This window comes from Heteronotia binoei, unplaced genomic scaffold (genome assembly GCF_032191835.1).
Source record: "Heteronotia binoei isolate CCM8104 ecotype False Entrance Well unplaced genomic scaffold, APGP_CSIRO_Hbin_v1 ptg001011l, whole genome shotgun sequence".
Taxonomy (NCBI): Eukaryota; Metazoa; Chordata; class Lepidosauria; order Squamata; family Gekkonidae; genus Heteronotia; species Heteronotia binoei.
The window spans coordinates 476,036-494,816 of record NW_026800152.1 but is presented as its reverse complement, the minus strand read 5'-3'; the positions used below and the strand labels follow the sequence as shown (position 1 = coordinate 494,816).

At 43.5% G+C, this 18,781-nt stretch overlaps 1 protein-coding gene across 2 annotated transcripts in view; it reads left to right on the top strand.

The window, feature by feature from the left end:
• Positions 1-10,659: 10,659 nt before the first annotated feature.
• Positions 10,660-18,781, top strand: part of LOC132590900 (HBS1-like protein) — a 91,847-nt gene continuing 83,725 nt past the window's right edge. For both annotated transcript variants that reach the window (XM_060263825.1, XM_060263826.1), the window contains exons 1-3: positions 10,660-10,995; positions 14,027-14,092; positions 14,901-15,029. In XM_060263825.1, coding sequence (XP_060119808.1) covers positions 10,953-10,995; positions 14,027-14,092; positions 14,901-15,029 — 238 coding nt within the window. In that variant the 5' untranslated portion in view covers positions 10,660-10,952. The remainder of the gene's footprint in view (positions 10,996-14,026; positions 14,093-14,900; positions 15,030-18,781) is intronic.

Here is an 18,781-nt window from a genome sequence, read left to right as displayed (position 1 = left end):
GGGATCCCCTGCCCCCAACTAGGGACTGGCAGCCCTAGTCCCAAAAGTCCATGGTTATAATTTTTTTTTAAAATGGCATGTGTATGGAATTTTATATTTCAATACTTGTAGCAATGTAGCAATGAAGTATTCTTTTTTTGGAGTAGAAACATGGGGGTAGAACTATGTTTAAGATAGTCCTATTATTGTACTAATTAGTTGGTTTACTACCTGACTTTTTTCTAGCTTGCTGTTTGGCTACAAAATAAATATATATACCTGCTTGCTGATTCCTCTTGGCCCAAACAGAGCCCTTTGAATTTCTCTCATTTGGGGAAGTTTGTTTGGATTCAGTAAGTACAAGGGCAGGTTGGTAAATTAAGGGAATTGACTGGCAAGGACGGAGAGGATTGGGGAGTTAATTAATTGCAGGTGTGAGTTGTGCTTTCCGCATTGGTGCTGGCTGAAGTAGAAACCAGTGGGAGATGACAGGCCTGGGGATTCCAGTACTCCTGGGGAGGGGAAGATATGACGTTGGGAACAGACAACGATATAAGGGAAGGAGACCGAGACAAGGTAGTGCTTGACCACCTTCCGGTCTTTGTCCCATCCCGTTGGTGACAGGTAGTGAAGTCAGGTTGAATTACTCACCTCTGTCATTGGTGTTATGCAATGCCAGGTCCATAATAATAAGACCTCTGTCCTCCGAGAGTTTCTGCTCAAGCAAGACGTGGACCTGGCTTGCATGACTGAGACCTGGGTATGAGAGGGAGACATGGTGGACCTCTCCCAAACGGTTCCCCCGGGTTACTCAGCCTTTCACCAATCACGGGCTAGTGGGCGGGGGGGGGGAGGGGTGGCTCTATTCATATGAGAGGCTTACTCCTTTTAGGGCTCTCCTGGCCCCGGAGATCAATGGTATTTAATGTGCTGGTCTGGCATGGGACGTTGGGGAGGGGTTGGTGATTTGGCTGGTGTACCATCCGCCTAACGCACCAGCCAGCACCTTACCATCCCTGATCGAGGCCGTAGCAGGCAGGGCATTGGAGTACCCAAGGCTTGTGATCCTGGGTGACTTCAATGTTCATGCTGACGACGTGGCCTTCAGTCAGGCGATGGACCTAGTGTCATCCATGGTGACACTGGGACTCTCCCAATCTGTTACATCGCCCACTCACCAGGCAGGACACATGTTAGATTTGATCTTTGCAGCCGGGGTTATGGTGGACGATATAATTGCAGAGGCGGTGCCATGGTTGGACCACTTTGCCCTTAAGGCTCGTGTGAATGCTCCACTCCAAGCCTGTTTGGGTGGCGAGTTTATTCCAAATGGCTGTACGGAATCCCTGCCCCCTGGCGATTCCCTCGATGATCTGGTTGAGTCCTGGCATGGCCGGCTCTCCAGAGTCATTGAAGAGATTGCACCTCGACGCCCTCTGAGCCCTTGTGTTAAGCTGGCCCCATGGTATATCTTGGAGCTGCGACAGCTGAAACGAGAACTCAGACGGTTAGAGAGGCAATGGCGGCATACTCGAGATGAAGCGACTAGAATATCTTATAGAGAGTTTATGAGGTCCTATGAGATGGCAGTCAAAGCCACAAAGAAGACTTACTTTGCTGCCAAGATTGTGTCTGCAAATTCGCACCTGGCGCGATTGTTTAGGACGATTCAGAATCTCACAACACTGCGGCAAGGCAGGCTAAATGCTAAGGAATTAGAGATAGGCTGTGAGGATTTTGCGAATTTTTTTGCAAAGTCACGTTACTCTGCCACGACCTCTCCGCCACATTGGATACAGAACTCGAGGCCCCGTGCCTGTCTTCTGGTTCAGTCCTGGATCGCTTTGACACACTCAGCTTGGAGGAAGTTGACAGAATCTTCTCTACTGTACGCCCAACAACTTGTGATCTGGACCCGTGCCCCTCCTGGCTAATTAAAGCTTGTCAGAGGGAGCTTAGGTTCCTATATAAGACATCGTAAATAGATCCCTCTCGAAGGGACTTTTTCCAGCACCTCTTAAAGAGGCTGTGGTCTGCCCCTCCTGAAAAAGGTTACATCAGATCCGACTGAATTGGCACATTACTAGCCGGTCTCAGATTTGCCCTTTTTGGGCAAAATTGTTGAGAGGGCAGTGGCGTTACAATTGCAGAGTTTCCTGGATGACACTTTCATCCTAGATCCCCATCAGTCCGGCTTCTACCCGGGCCATGGGATGGAGACAGTGCTGGTCGCCCTGGTGGATGATCTCCAGTGGCATCTGGATCGAGGCGGTTCGGCAGTGCTGATGTTGTTAGACCTATCGGCTGCGTACGATACGGTCGACCATCAGTTACTGACCCGCCGCCTCACTGATGCAGGGATTCAGGGGCTGGCCTTACAATGGCTTTCCTCTTTCCTCGATGGTCGGGGACAAAGGGTGGCGATTGGGGGAGAACTGTTCCAGAGGTGTCCACTTAATTGTGGGGTGCCTCAGGGGGTGGTCCTCTCCCTGATGCTGTTCAACATCTACATGCGCCCCCTTGCCCAGATTGCCCGGAGGTATGGACTGGGTTGTCACCAGTATGCTGATGACACCCAGCTCTATCTACTGATGGATGGCCGGCCTGGTGGTGTCTCAGAAAATCTGGACCTAGCGCTGCAAACCATGGCAGGTTGGCTCAGGCTGAGTAGGTTGAAGTTGAATCCAGCAAAGACAGAGGTCCTTTGCCTGAATCGCGGTGGCCTGGGAAGGGAAATCCCCCTATCAGTTTTTGATGGTGTGCCATTGGAAATGGCGTGCAAGGTCAAGAGCTTGGGGGTGCTACTGGAGCCTTCCTTGTCAATGGAGGCCCAGATAGCAGCCACTGCTAAATCCGCCTTTTTTCATCTTAGGCGGGCGAGGCAGTTGGCTCCCTTCCTGGAGCGTGACGACCTGGCAACAGTGATCCATGCAATGGTCACCTTGAGGTTAGACTACTGTAATGCCTTCTACATGGGGCTGCCTCTGTGCCAAACCTGGAAACTGCAGCTAGTGCAGAACGTGACAGCCAGACTGTTATTGGGACTCCCTAAGTGGGAGCACATACAGCCGAGGCTACGGGAACTGCACTGGCTGCCAATTGTGTACCAGATTCATTACAAGGTGCTGGTTATTACCTTTAAAGCCCTCTATGGCCGAGGACCTGCCTACCTTAGGGACCGTCTCTCCCCATATGTTCCCCAGAGGTTACTGAGATCTGGCTCGCAAAACCTATTGACAATCCTTGAGATGAAGGAGGCCAAACTGAAAGTTATGAGAGAAAGGGCCTTTGTGTTTATCACAGCTCTCCACTGGTGGAACCAATTACCAGAAGAGGTGCGGCCTTGCGGAGCCTTAACCAGTTTCGCAGGGCCTGCAAGACTACCCTCTTTCAGCTGGCTTTTTCTTAATGTGGAATTTATTGTACCGTCGTCATGTAAAATTGTGTCAAGATGAGTAACATTGAGAATGTAGCACCGAATTAATTTGATGGTTTTAATTAGATGGTTTTAATGTAACAGTACATTTAATTGAGTAATATATAATTGCTATGTAATTAGTGTTTTTTTATTATTGTATTATTGTAATGTCTGCATTTTATGCCATGTAAGCCGCCCTGAGCCTGGTTTGGTGGGAAGGGTGGGATATAAATTAAAAATTATTATTATTATTAACACTGCTAAGCTCCAAGTTGGTATGTCCTCACTTTGTTCACCCACTGTCCCCCATAATAAGAAGGACAGAATGAAGGATGGGAGAACCACACATGCCACTTGAGTTCCTTGAAGGAAAAGCAGAGTGAAAACATTCTGGATGGGTAAGATTCAAAAAAGTTGGAGAAGTAATCAAAACAAAACCCAAATATATTGTGAATATGTATTGTGGACTAAAAGCAACTTATTTACTGGGGAACCCACAAAAGCCCCAATAAATATATTTAATCACATGCAAGACTAGATTCCCCATAAAAGGGATACCATAAAAGAGGGGGTGACACCCCTTTTCCACTCACACAGGGTGCCTACCATCCTCTACAAGCTCTTTTATTCAAGGTACAGGTTATACAAAGGTCATGATGTCACATTTGCCACTCTTCTTGACCGTTTTAGCACACAGCTCACCTCGCAGTCACAATCCTGTTCCCTCCACAGCGTCTGGTCGGATTTCCCACAATCTGCGCCGAAGTTAAAGGAAGTGCCGCAGCTTTTGTGTAGCAAACATAAACCGCTAAAACCCAGTTTATGTTTGCTATGCAAAAGCCGTGGCACTTCCTGTAACTCTGGCGCAGATGGTGGGAAATCCGACAGTCGCTGCGGAGGGAACAGGATTGTGACTGCGAGGTAAGCTGTGTGTGAAAAAGGTTCTTGTCTCTTCAAATCTACAGAGAGTCATGTGCACTTTATGCCTCAGCTCCTCTCTTTCACTCCCAGTAACATCCACAGACAGGGTAGCACAACCCCTTTTAATAATCAGCCCTCACTCACACAGAACTATTGGGACTGGAGCTCACTGTTCCAATCACTTGCTGCCATCACTTGTTCACAGTCGATAATATATATGTATAGACTGAGATATTAAATTGTGTGTGTGTGTGTGCTTGTTTCCCTTAGACATGCAGTCCATAGGGTTAATAAAAAAAGAAACTTCTAGCAAAACAGAAGAAAGTATAGTTAAGAAACAACGTTTCACTTCCATTGAACTTTTGAACTGAGGTCCTATAACTACAACTGGGATACTTTAGTTACAAATTTACTGTTTTCAGCCTTTTACAAGCAGCTGTTCTATACAGTTTCCCTCAGTCAGAAAAACCCTTTTCAACTCATTTCTTAAGCTGTCAGCTTCTCTCTGCTGCTAACTCCTTAAATCATTTTTCAACTCCTGTTTTTCAAATCTTCTCTCAACATTCAGTCCACTCTCTTGGGTTGGTTTTGTAGAAAGACAGAACCTAGCCTGTCACAAGCAGGGTTCCCAGCCCCCTGCTGGGGGCAGAGGCTTCCCTCTGTAAAAGTGATTGCACCACTTGGGAGCAGTGACCATAATGTTATTGATTTCACCGTTTGTATAAATAGGGAGTTGCCCAAAAAGACTGCCACAACCACGTTTAACTTTAAAAGGGGTAAATACACTGAGATGAGGAGGCATGTGAGGAGGAAACTGAAAGGAAAGGTAAATACGGTCAAAACCCTTGGGGAAGCTTGGAGACTATTTAAAACTATAATCCTAGAAGCTCAGATAAAATACATACCACAAGTTAGGAAAGGCACAAACAGGCATAAGAAAAGGCCTGCATGGTTAACAAACAAAGTAATGAAGCTGTAAAAGGTAAGAAGGACTCTTTTAAGTGGTGGAAAACCAGTCCAAGGGAGATTAGTAAAAGGGAATACTGGCTGTGGCAAATCAAATGCAAGACTGTGATCAGGCAGGCAAAAAGGGGCTATGAGGAGCATATTGCAAAAAACATAGAGACCAACAATAAAAATTTCTTCAAATATATTAGAGGTAGGAAACTAGCCAGGGAGGCAGTGGGGCCCTTGGATGACAATGGGGTAAAAGGATTACTGAAGGAGGATAGGGAAATGGCTGAGAAGCTGAATGAACTTTTTGCCTCCGTCTTCACTGTGGAAGATGAGAACTTTTTGCCCGCCCCAGAACCACTAATTTTGGAAGGAGTGTTGAAAGACCTGAGTCAGATTGAGGTGACAAAAGAGGAGGTCCTACAACTGATAGACAAATTAAAAACTAATAACTCACCGGGTCTGGATGGCATACATCCAAGAATTCTGAAAGAACTCAAAGTTGAACTTGTGGTTCTTCTAACAAAAATCTGTAATCTTTCATGAAAATCTGCCTCCATTCCTGAGGACTGGAAGGTAACAAATGTCACCCCCATCTTTAAAAAGAGTTCCAGAGGAGATCTGGGAAATTACAGGCTAGTCAGTCTGATTTCAATACTGGGAAAGTTGGTAGAAAGCATTATCAGACAGAATGAGTAGGCACATTGATGAACACGGGTTATTGAGAAAGACTCAACACGGGTTCTGTAAGGGAAGATCTTGCCTCACTAACCTGTTACATTTCTTTGAGGGGGTGCACAAACATGTGGACAAAGGAGACCTGATAGATGTTGTTTACCTTGACTTCCAGAAAGCTTTTGATAAAGTTCCTCATCAAAGGCTCCTTAGAAAGCTTGAGAGTCATGGAGTAAAAGGACAGGTCCGCTTGTGGATCAAAAACTGGCTGAGTAATAGGAAGCAGAGAGTGAGTATAAATGGGCAGTCTTCGCAGTGGGGTGCCGCAGGGCTCGGTACTGGGTCCCATGCTCTTTAACTTGTTCATAAATGATTTAGAGTTGGGAGTGAGCAGTGAAGTGGCCAAGTTTGGGGATGACACTAAATTGTTCAGGGTGGTGAGAACCAGAGAGGATTGTGAGGAACTCCAAAGGGATCTGTTGAGGCTGGGTGAGTGGGCGTCAACGTGGCAGATGCGGTTCAATGTGGCCAAGTGCAAAGTAATGCACATTGGGCCCAAGAATCACAGCTACAAATACAAGTTGATGGGGTGTGAACTGGCAGAGACTGACCAAGAGAGAGATCTTGGAGTCATGGTAGATAACTCACTGAAAATGTCAAGACAGTGTGCGTTTGCAATAAAAAAGGCCAACGCCATGCTGGGAATTATTAGGAAGGGAATTGAAAACAAATCAGCCAGTATCATTATGTCCCTGTATAAATCGATGGTGCAGTCTCATTTGGAGTACTGTGTGCAGTTCTGGTCGCCGCACCTCAAAAAGGATATTATAGCATTGGAGAAAGTCCAGAAAAGGGCAACTAGAATGATTAAAGGGCTGGAACACTTTCCCTATGAAGAAAGGTTGAAACGCTTGGGACTCTTTAGCTTGGAGAAACGTCGACTGTGGGGTGACATGATAGAGGTTTACAAGATAATGCATGGGATGGAGAAAGTAGAGAAAGAAGTACTTTTCTCCCTTTCTCACAATACAAGAACTCGTGGTCACTCGATGAAATTGCTGAGAAGACAGATTAAAATGGATAAAAGGAAGTACTTCTTCACCCAAAGGGTGATTAACATGTGGAAATCACTGCCACAAGCATAGCCACCTTCAAGAGGGGTTTAGATAAAAATATGGAGCAGAGGTCCATCAGTGGCTATTAGCCACAGCGTGCGTGTGTGTGTGTGTATATAATTTTTTTTGCCACTGTGTGACACAGAGTGTTGGACTGGATGGGCCATTGGCCTGATCTAACATGGCTTCTCTTACGTTCTTATATTCCCTGGTTTTGAGGCCCCCAACCCACTGACTTGGAAGTGATATAAACACGCCAGGCACATCGCGTGGGGGATGCTCTAGCACAGGGGTGGCCAACAGTAGCTCACCAGATGTTTTTTGCCTACAACTTCCATCAGCCCCAGCCAGCATGGCCAATGGCCGGGGCTGATGGGAGTTGTAGGCAAAAAACAACTGGAGAGCTACTGTTAACCACCCCTGTGCTAGAGCATCCCCCACGCGATTTTTTTTTTTTTGGCCACTGTGTGACACAGAGTGTTGGACTGGATGGGCCATTGGCCTGATCCAACATGGCTTCTCTTATGTTCTTAACATCTGGAGAGCTATCGCTGGCCTAGCATTTCAGATAAAACTCTATGGCACCATTTGTTTTTTACAGATAATATGAATGGTCAATTTGTGAATTTAAGTCTCCTGGCACTAGGGAACTGAATTGATGTGTCCAATATGTCTCTTCTTTCAGCAGTATTTTATGAACATCATTATAAAGACCTGAAGACCCTTGATATTTAAAGAGTACACAGAACTGCATGTCAACCTCTGTATGGTGGTGGGTAAGGAAATGTTCTGTCAGTAGTGCTTTCCAATTTTGCAGTCTTATCTTAGAGCAGTGACTCAATTCCCTAATGCTGGCAGGCTTAAATTCACAAATTGACTATTTTTGTTAAAAGAAAAACATAGCTGGTATGTAGGGTTGCCAATCCCCAGGTGGGAAGCAAGTAGAACAGTGACGGCACAGTAAAAAGCAGAATATAAAATAACTGTGCCTGAGACATATACTTAACACTTCTTTAAAGTAGAAACAATCACAACCTTTTAAAAAGCACACAAGCATCAGTATATCCGCAATACAGTTACAAAACTTTAAAAGCACAGAGTCCTGTAAAGAACAAGCCAATTTCACTGCGTGACTGTGGAAGAGTTCTCAGTCCTTGATAGGTTGTAGAAAATTCCAAATAAATTTCCAACATGTCTATCTGCAAAACTCGGCTCCAAAGGGAAGTTTGCCTTCACGTGATCGCCAGCTTGAAATGTCATGTTTTGCTGAATACAGCTTTTTCAAAAGCTGAATAAATATAACTTATAATACCATACAGACTATCTCTTGCACACACCCATCTATCACTGATTAATTCTGAAATGATGGCTTAATTTGCAAGAGAGAGTAGGCATAGCATCTGGTGCCTTTCCCCAAAATATCCTCCAAGTTTCAAAAAGATTGCATCAGTTTGGAGAGCCAGTTTGGTGTAGTGGTTAAGTGTGCGGACTTTTATATGGAAGAACCGGGTTTGATTCACCACTCCTCCACCTACACCTGCTGGAATGGCCTTGGGTTAGCCATAGCCTGTCGCAGGAGCTGTCCTTGAAAGGGCAGCTGCTGTGAGAGCCCTCTCAGCCCCACCCATCTCACAGAGTGTCTGTTGTGGGGGGAGAAGATTAGGGTTGCCAAGTCCAATTCAAGAAATATCTGGGGACTTTGGGGGTGGAGCCAGGATACTTTGGGGGTGGAGCCAGGAGACATTGGGGGCGGAGCCAGGAGCAAGGGTGTGATAAGCAGAATTGAACTCCAAGGGAGTTCTGGCCATCACATTTAAAGGGACATTTTAAAATGCCTTCCTTCCCTAGAAAATAATGAAAGATAGGGGCACCTTCTTTTGGGGCTCGTAGAATTGGACCCCCTGGTCCAATCCTTTTGAAACTTGGGGGGTATTTTGGGGAGAGGCACTAGATGCTATACTGAAAATTTGGCACCTCTACCTCAAAAAACAGCCCCCCCGAGCCCCGGATCTTCGCAGATCAATTCCACATCATTCCCTATGGGAATTGTTCCTGGAGGTGCATAATAGCTGTGGGGGAGGGGCTTCCCCAGCTGGCCAGCTGGCTGGGGGAGGGGGGAAGCCTGTAAAACCGGGGGATCCCCTGCCGGGACCTGGGGATTGGGAAGCCTAGAGAAGATATAGAAGATTGTAAGCCACTTTGAGTCTCTCATTCAGAGAGAAGGGTGGGGTATAAATCTGTAGTCTTCTTCTTCTATGAGCCCCCAAAGAAGGTGCCCCTATCTTTCATTATTTCCAATGGAGGGAAGGCATTTAAAAGATGTGTGGTTTCTTTAAATGTGATGGCCAGAACTCCCTTTGGAGTTCAGTTATGCTGGTCACAACCCTGCTTCTGGATCCACCCCCGAAGTCTCCTGGCTCCAACCCCAAAGTCCCCATATATTTCTTGAATTGGACTTGGCAACCCTATATGGTATGTCTGATTTATACAAATACAATACATGCTTTTAATTTTGTACCTTTAAGAATTCATACAGCTGTTGCTGATTAAGTGTTTATAGGCATAATGCTGACTGGTATGGATGAGAAACTTTTCCAAAAATTCTGCTGGTAAACATCCATATGGTATGAAGGTGGTGCCTTTGTAAATGTTTAATGTGTTTGAATTGTGCTTTGTGTAATATTAAAGTTATGGTTTCTATATGTATTTATATGTGAATTTGTATTTGTAGAAATGGATTCTAGGCTGCCTCTTTGGGAAATAGCTTTATGTGTCAGTTATGTTAGAGGCTGTTCAGTACATCCATACCATATGCTAAGCCTGGAAATGAATAAGGAAATATGGAATCATACACAAGGTTTTTGAGAGCACTTTTATTGAATTTCATAGGACAGGCATGGCCACTTTAAAACGTCATTCAATTTATGAAGTATATGAGAAGGTATCAGCACCTTTTTGAAGATGTTGAAAATCATATAGATTGAACTGTGAATGAGAATGGGACCTGAGATCTCCTGGTATTACAGTTCATCTCCAGTCTCCAGTCCCCCTGGAAAAAACTGATGCTTTGGAAAATAGCAACTTTGTAAAAGGGATTCTGTTCATTATATTCCCCTTCCCAGGCTGTGCCTCCAGAATCTCCAGGAATTTCACAACACAGAGCTGCCAACCTTAACTCAGGGGAATGGTGTTATGCATCTTCTGATTAGATTTTACAGAACGCACAAAACTGTTGTTTCCATGATCATTTGCCAGCTGATTTGGTCAGTGCTGGATTCTGGAGAGTATTCTGCTGACCCTGCTGCTATGTACAGTTTCTGACTGGGCTGGAATTTTGTAAATTCGTTTCAGAGCTGTTGGTTTACAATGAAAGCTGCTTCAAGTACATTTATAACTTCTAACTCAGAAGCAGGGCTTTATTTTATTAGGTACTGAACATTCACTCATTCGAGCTATCACAGCATCCAAACGACAAACGGACTATTTTAAGCGCGGTGCGGGAGGCGGTCTTCGAGCAAGAATAGGAGCCTGATTGGTCGCTTGATGCCAGGCGAACGTTCACGGTCTGACGCAAGTCAGACAGGTTCCAACAAACAAGGACGCACCAGACCGAGCGAGGGCAGTGCACTTTTGTCTCTTCCTCCGCCTCCACGATCTGACGCGCGCGCCGTTTGCTGTTAGGACGTACTGTGGAAGAACGCATGCGTACTTCCGAAAAACGAGCCCATCGGGTGGACTGGCGCACGCGCAATACCGCCGTCTGAAAGGCGGGTGGAGTTTGGCCCTGATGAATAACATGGTGACTGGAAGACGCAATAGGTGCCCACTCCAAAGGGCGTAAGAGGCCCTCCCTCTCCCCGATACCGCCTGTCTACAGTGCTGCGTTCACCATGGCCCGGCATAGGAACGTGCGCGGCTATAACTACGATGAAGGTAGAGAGTTGCTGAGGCTTAAACTAGACGAACATCTGTCCCAAGAAGGCGCCTCGACAACCTGGGCCTGTGGGGGAGGGGAGCATAGTGTTAGTGACGTCATTACTCCTGGGCGCTCTAAGCCTGCAGGCGGCGCGGGAGGGGGCTGGGCTAGTGCGGGGTGGCTGTTAGGTGTGGAAGTTTCCGACCCCCTTCTCTTAATCCCCCGCTCCTATATATATCCGAGTGGTCCATTTCTTGCGTTCCGTCAAGCGGCTACCAAAGAAAGTCATTTTGAAGTCCAGCTGGGCTTGACAGGACTGTATTTATTTTGAACGTACGGTAGTAGATGGTGTCTTCGTTCAGATTAATGAAGTTCATTCCCGCAGTGTGTGTTTTTAAAATAATAGGGATTTGAAGAAGCAAACCCAAACTAGATAGGCCTGTCCAAGGATAATAACCACAATAAGTGTAACTCTAACCCTGGTTAGAGTGTGTTGAGAACAAATGGGGTGTGGCTATTCTTTCATGCCCTGTTGCTTGTAACCTTTCCAGTGGCCTCTGTTGAAAAGGGTTTCGCTCCGGTTTGTTTTGCACCAAAGCCTTCACTAGAGTGTAGAAAGTACATTGCACACTGCTTGTGTTAAATATTTCATATGATGAAGGAATTTAAAGATGGTGATTGAAGTTTAACTACTTAAAGCCTGACAAGTTTTAAGTTAGCTGTTGTGGTTGGATTATGTTCCTCCCAGTTTGTTTTTTTTAATAAAATAATGCCTTTTAATTATATATAATGTAGTGTGTATAATTCTCTGTTTAGCTTCTAAGTACAGTACTTAATGAGTAGAAGAATAAATGATTCTTTGTGTGACAATGCTCTCTAATAAGTACAAGTACTAAGCTTGGAAGAGGAACCTAAAATATAAATTTAGATCATTACATTGAATCTGAATTTGTTGTACAGTAGCTTTGGAAATGAGTGGCTTATTTGGATGGCATGGTTTATGTAGGCCTAGCAGCCAGTGAAGATAAATATGAAATTTTTAATTAGAATTTTAGCAGTATTGACATTGACCTTGCTAAACTATTTGATTGCTTCAGGTGCCAAAGATGGTCAATGATATATTTGTAAAAATAGACTTCTTCACTTTCAGTTAGTAATTGCAGTTTGGAATATGCTGTAGCTGATACCATTTTTATGGATTCAGAAAAAAATTATCCATTACTGATTATTGTGTGTATAATTGTATACATAAAAATCTAAGAAACAAGAGGTTTCTTAATTGTTTAATCCCCCCAGAAAAGCTCTTAAATGCATTTGTTTTTGCTAGTGGTGTGCATCTTATTTATGTTGCTATTGCCAGCATATTCAGGTATTTAATTTTTAATATACTAAATTTAAATTCCATTCTTCTAAATGCTGCTTCAGCCTTTAGTTCCCTACAGGCATCGTTTTACATTTTGCTTATTTTATTCTCAATCATGAGAAGGTAGAAAACTCTGGACATAACTGTAATAGATTAGTTATTGAATTAGCTACATATAATCATGTTAAAATATTACTGTTACGCAGGGCTTTTTTTGTAGCAGGAACTCCTTTGCATATTAGGCCACATACCCCTGATGTAGCCAGTCCTCCAAGAGCTCACAGGGCCTACTGTAAGCTCCAGGAGGATTGGCTGCATCAGGAGTGTGTGGCCTAATATACAAAGGAGTTCCTCCTACAAAAAAAGCCTTGTGTACTCCACCTCTTCTTTAAAAGTTTTGGTAGAATCACTGTCCTTGTATCATCATTCCCTGCTAGTATTGTTCTTTTAGTGACTAAGACCGATTCCCCACTAGCCTTGTCCCGGTCTCACACTCCTCTTCTCTATGAAGCTTCCATCTGATCCACAAGCTGCCCCAGGGCTGCAACTCACTCTGCCTCTTGCAAGCAGAAACCGGTTTTTAGAGGATCTTGCTCTGAAAGAGGTGGAGCTAGTTGCAGCCCGAGGGCAGCTTGTGCAAAATTGGAAGGAAGCCTCATGGAGAAGAGGAGCGTGAGACTGGGACAAGGCTAGTGGGGAATTGATTTAAGAGTTTTGCTTGATACTTCAGGGTGTTGTGTGAAACAAACTACAGCTACTTTAAAAAGACGCTATAAAGTTTCTATAGCCAGTGCCCATGCATTGAATTTTTATTTGTGTAGGCTTTTGAAGAAAATGGAAGGATTCATGAAAAATCCCAAATAGGCTAATTCTAGCAAATCTTTTCAAAATATGGTTCATGGTTTTGTTTCTTCTGAAGATATAGACCTTATAACGGCTGACTTAGAGCACCGAAAGCTTTTGATAGCCAGCTCTGGTGTTAAAGCTCACCTCCTTCCTCCCCCAAATTGAAATTCTGTAGTGCCAAGTTTTATACTAATAAATCAGGTTATGCAAGTATGTATCATTTTTAATGGTTGAGTGTTGGCTCAGATTTCTCCGTATAAAATTATATTCACTGAATTATGGAAACTTATTTATGTAACCAATTGTAATAAATTATTTAACCAATTGTGATGGAACCGGCCCGATTCTGCCTTCAGACCCTGTCCCATCAACTGCCTTTTGAATTGCCAGCTCCTGAAGGGAGCTTATCTTCTTCCCACCACTAGGGCACGCTGCCACCACCTGTTCAATTTAGGGGTTCCTGACCGAGAGGAACAGGACTCCCAATCCTCCTTCCTGCCAGTTCTGAGGCCCGGCCTCAAGGTCCTCTGCCTCCTGCAGCCTTCTGGGAGGCCAGCCTGAAAGACTTCTTGTCTCTCTAGGAGGCCTCCTCAGAAGTGCTGCTTCCAGACCGGAGGGGAGGGGGAAGGAGGAATAGACTAGGCCAAAGCCTTGCCTAGAGTTTATTTATATTTATTTATTTATTTATATTAGGATTTATATCCCGCCCTTCTCACCTAAGTGTCTCACCTAAGTACAAAGTTTAAGACTCCTCCAGCCAACTCCCAGACAAGCACAGGCCTAAAATGGTGTTTCTCCACACCAATTATAAGAAAGTTAATTTTGTGTTTGTTCCTTAGACTTTGAAGAAGATGATCTCTATGGACAGTCTGTAGAGGATGATTATTGTATTTCACCTTCAACAGGTTAGTTTTAATTCTCCAACAGTATTTAGTTACTGCATTTTTATCTTGTCCTTTTGATGAGCTCAAGGCAACATACATGGCTCCCCTATCCTTCATTTTATCCTGACAACAAACTTGAAAGGTAAACTAGACTGTGAGTTTGATGGAATAGTGGGTATTTATATGCTGGTGTCCCCTCCCCATCACTAGTGCAGATGATACTCCCTGCATCATGTGAGATGGATGTTGTCCTCTTGGCAGTACTTTAAGAGCTCCAGCTGTGGAAAAGCACTTTACTTAGATTCTAATAATAAATGATAAATCCTGAGGTGTAAAACCAGTGAGAAGGGAATATAGGCCCAAATAATTAAAATGTTACCCAAATTCATTTTCAAAGATGGAATCGTGATTAAATTCTATTTCAACAATGGTCTTTCTTTCTAAAGAAAAGTTCTGTGTAAATTCCTATTAGTATCAATCATCTAAACTCCTTTATAAAGTTATGGTGATATGGCTATATGAAAAACAAGTTGTCTTAATAATGATATTTAAGTAAAGTCCTTAAATCTACCTTTTGGGTGTTTATAACTGAAATTTTAATGTTCAACCATAAGATGCTATAAGAAGATGAACTGAATTTGCAGAAAAAAACTTTCAAGTTGTTGTGATGATAGTTTTCAGCAGCACAAGCATTTAACATTTTTATTTAGCACTCTTTTAAATGGTATAAGATCTGTGAATACAAAGTACACACGTGATCAAGTACACAAGCAGTCAATAGAACAACTACTGAACACGAATGAAACTATACTGTTGGTTTGTGTTACAGCTGCTCAGTTTATCTATTCAAGACGAGATAATCCTTCATCATTTGCTGAAACAGAAGAATATGGCTACAAAGATACCGAACATAGCAATTACAGTGTCTCTAGTCATCAGCTAACAGGGATTGAAAAAGGTACCTATAAACAAATAATTAATACTGAAGATCAATTCTTGAATTTTATTTTCATGTATCTTTTAAATGACTTGTCCAAAGAATGTAAATTTGATTAATGATTATTTACCGTGTGTGTATATGTATGTGTCTTAGTCTGTGATGAGTTCAAGGGGGTGACAATTCTCCTATTATTCCACAATAACAAGGAACTACTTTTTGTTTCAGAAGGTAACTTTCTTCTGACAAAGCCCTGGACTTTGGAAGCTTAATGCTGTTTTTCAGTTTCTCTGTATTGACTGTCAAGCAAGAAGCTGTTCATCTAGTCCTGAATCTGAATAGTGCAGTATGTAGTGGTGGTCATATTTGTTATTTCTCTTCCGTGCTGTATGGTAGTTCGTGGGAGAGTGAATTGGGGTTGTGAATGCATTCTGCAACCCTGATTATTCTTCCTTGTTTGAGGATGGTATAAGCTTTTAGATGTTCTGTGTAGTTTAACAAAGCCCTTGGAGAGTGTAGGAGAGTGCTTTTGTTCCTGATGAACATGGTCTCTCTCCAATTTGTCTTAGCTTAGAAGTGATCAGTGTTGTGATAGAGAAATGTAGGCTACCTTTCATTAACACTCAAAGATGCCCTTATCTCAGACAAAACATTATTTCCTGAGCAATAGACTCCTTATATTCCAAGTTGAGAGGAGAATGTTTTTTCTTTATGGAGACAAATAGGCAGGATGAAGATGACCCTTTGTTCAGCTGCCAGGAAGGAACAAGATAGATGGTTATTTGGTTATCCTGAGTTGGGCATAAAAGTCTGGGGAATGTGTGCCTGGATATGATTGGAGAAAAAATGTGAAGCATCACATATGGGAACTTAAACCCGGTTTCAGGATGGGACAAATTAAAGCCTTCCCAGCTTGATTATGAAAGGTTGGAGGGTCTGATACACTGAGAGAAAGTGGGGAAAAGTCTGGGAGGGAATGGAATGAGGTGCATCTTGGCAATCCTCTGTATTCAAAGTTGCAGTGGGCTTGTATCTCTTCTCTGGAAGAGAATGCCAAGGTAACACCAGTGACTCTGCAAATTAGTCCTATGCTTTTATTTTTTTCTTAGTTGTATAACCCCTTGTAGTAGGGTTGCCAGGTTCAATTTTGTCCCCAGTAGGGGGATTTGAGGGGGCATTCCAGGAGAGGCTCTCCTTGATGTGATGATGTCACTCAGAGTGATGTCAATGCATCCTGAGACGCAGCTCCCCTAACCCCCTGCTTTCCCCCAATCTTTTAAAGGGAAACAGGGTGGAAGTGGGCACTGCGTGCTTCAGCCCTGCGAGAGGCAAAATTGCCTCTTGCAAGGTGGGAGCCACCAGCATCCACTTGGAAAAAGTGGGTGCTGTGTGCTCCAGCCTTCAAGAAATTTTAGTGATAAATAATATTTTCCAGTGCTCTTGTGCTCTAGTGAATGGAGATTTTATTTCAGTAAAAGAGGATGGCTTGCAAAGCTGATCTATAGGTGCAACAGGGAGACCTGCAAGGACTTGGAGGGGGCATCTCATTCTCCCTCTTCTACAGTTTCCTCTTTCTCTTCCTTGGCAGACCTCATACCCTCTTCCTCTTTACTGCTTCCTTCCCACCAACCACCCATCCTACTGCATCAGTATTCTTCAGCTTTCTCCTTCCTTGGTAGCCTCTCTCCAGGGGAAAAATATGGTGTAGTTACTTGGTGCTGCCTGATCTGGGCTCTGTTCCACAGTGGGGAACTTGGAAGGATTTGCACAAGGTACCTCACTTTCTCTTGTATCTCATCTCCAGACTCTTTTCTCTTTTGCTCCTCCTGGCAGCCCTCACCTTTCCCTGCGTCCTTCTCTCCTTTGCACCCACCAACCAATGTACCTTTTATTTGTCTCCCATCTTCAAGTATATTTATTATTTATTTATTTCATTTATACCTTGTCTTTCTCCATGATGGGGACTTACGCAATTCTCCTTTCCTCCATTTTGTCCTTGCAACAACCTTGTGAAGTAGGCTAGGCTAAGAATGTGTGATTGGCCTAATGTCACTCAGTGAGATTCCAAAAAAAGAGTGGGAATTTGAATGTAACTCTTGTAGAACCTAGTCTGAAACCCTAGCCAGTATCCCACACTAACTTTTGTGGAGTGGCTGTTGTCCAACCATAGCAAGCAGGAAGTCCTGGGTGAGTCATACAAATTGGGTGGTAGCAAGTCACCTGGTGGTTGCTGCCAAGTGTGGCTGCAATGAGTCTTTCCTCAGAATCCAGAACAGTCCTGGAAAGGGCTTTCTCCGTTCCTCATTGCCTTTTACTGACAGGGAGTACTGCCAAGGCTGATAATACTGTTGTGGTTGCCCCTGCAAGCATCTGTCTCTTAAAGCTACAGATATCCCTCTTATCATTTCGATGGGGGGATTAACTCCCCCATTTTATTATTAGTATTCTTTTAAAATTTTAGGTTCTTCTGCAAACCTTGGATATTTTTTTAGCTATGTAGAATAGTCTGTCTTGTTTATCCATGGCCCTGGTCTCTGGATTTTATGTAGGTACAAGGCCACATTTATCAAGACTTTTTTCCTTTTAGAGATACCAGATGTGTGTTTTTTAAAAAGTCTTCATGGTCAATGCATAGACCAGAACTCTTGACTTGGCTACAGATAGCTAGCTTGAACTGGCTCCTGCAGTGGGTGCTCTCTCCCCCACCCACCCGCTGCTTTTTGAATACTCTTTAATGAGGAGAGGAAGAAAGGTTCTGAAGGAGGATCAGGTTATTACAGGTTATTACCATCAGAACTCATAACCTCATAATATCTAGAACTTGGGGTGAGTTTAGGATTGAAGGATGCATACCTTGTAGTAGACTAACTATTTCTCCTTGAGTCTTTCTTTTGTTTGACTTCTAGCTGCCCTTGGCTGTTAGAATGTTTGGTCCTTGTCAGGCTGGTTAGTTTTTTTTTTCTTTAAAAATGTGTTTTTCTTAAAAGTTACCAGATTTCTTTATTGTCAGGTCAGCTTCACTCAGGCCTGGAACTCCACAGATTAAATAGGGTTAAATATGATAGCAGGTCTCTCTATCAGCTATCTCAGTGGGCTGCATGTTTGCACTGTTGCTGCAATATCTATGTTCAAGCTGAAAAATTCTTGGCCTGAAAAGAATTTTTGTGGTAGCAGCTATAGCAGGAGTCCCCAGCCTTTTTGAGTCTACAGGCACATTTGGAATTCTGACATGGCATGGTATGTGTGACAACAACAAAATGATTGCCACAGAATGGCTCCCACAGAAGGCTGAGGCAGCCACAAACTAATTGCCACAGCTTAACTTCATTGACATAGTGCAGATTCTTGTGCTGTGGAGGCAGCTGCTGCCAAAGCAACATTTTTTATCAGAAACCTTGCTAGGCAAAAGCTTTACTTGGTTCCATCCACTTCCTAAAACAGTTGACAGGTTCCATGGCACCCACTGGGGAATTCCTGAACTACAGAGCCCCAAGAGGGAAAGAAAAGCTTCAGATCCTTTGCTCTCCCTGTTTGTTTCTGCAGGATCCATGTGCTATCTGCCTATGGAAGCTTGCACAAAAGCCTCCAGTTGATGCTAGTGTGTCTTTATCTCAGTCAGCATTTGTTTCTTATCCAAGGGTTTAAAATTTCATTATAACAAACAGCTTTAAAATATTTTTAAAGCATTTTTCTGTCCTGGTCTTTGAGCTGTAATCTAGTTAACACATCAGGGTTGGGAAAATTATGGATTGTTTGGAATTTGAGACTCGCTT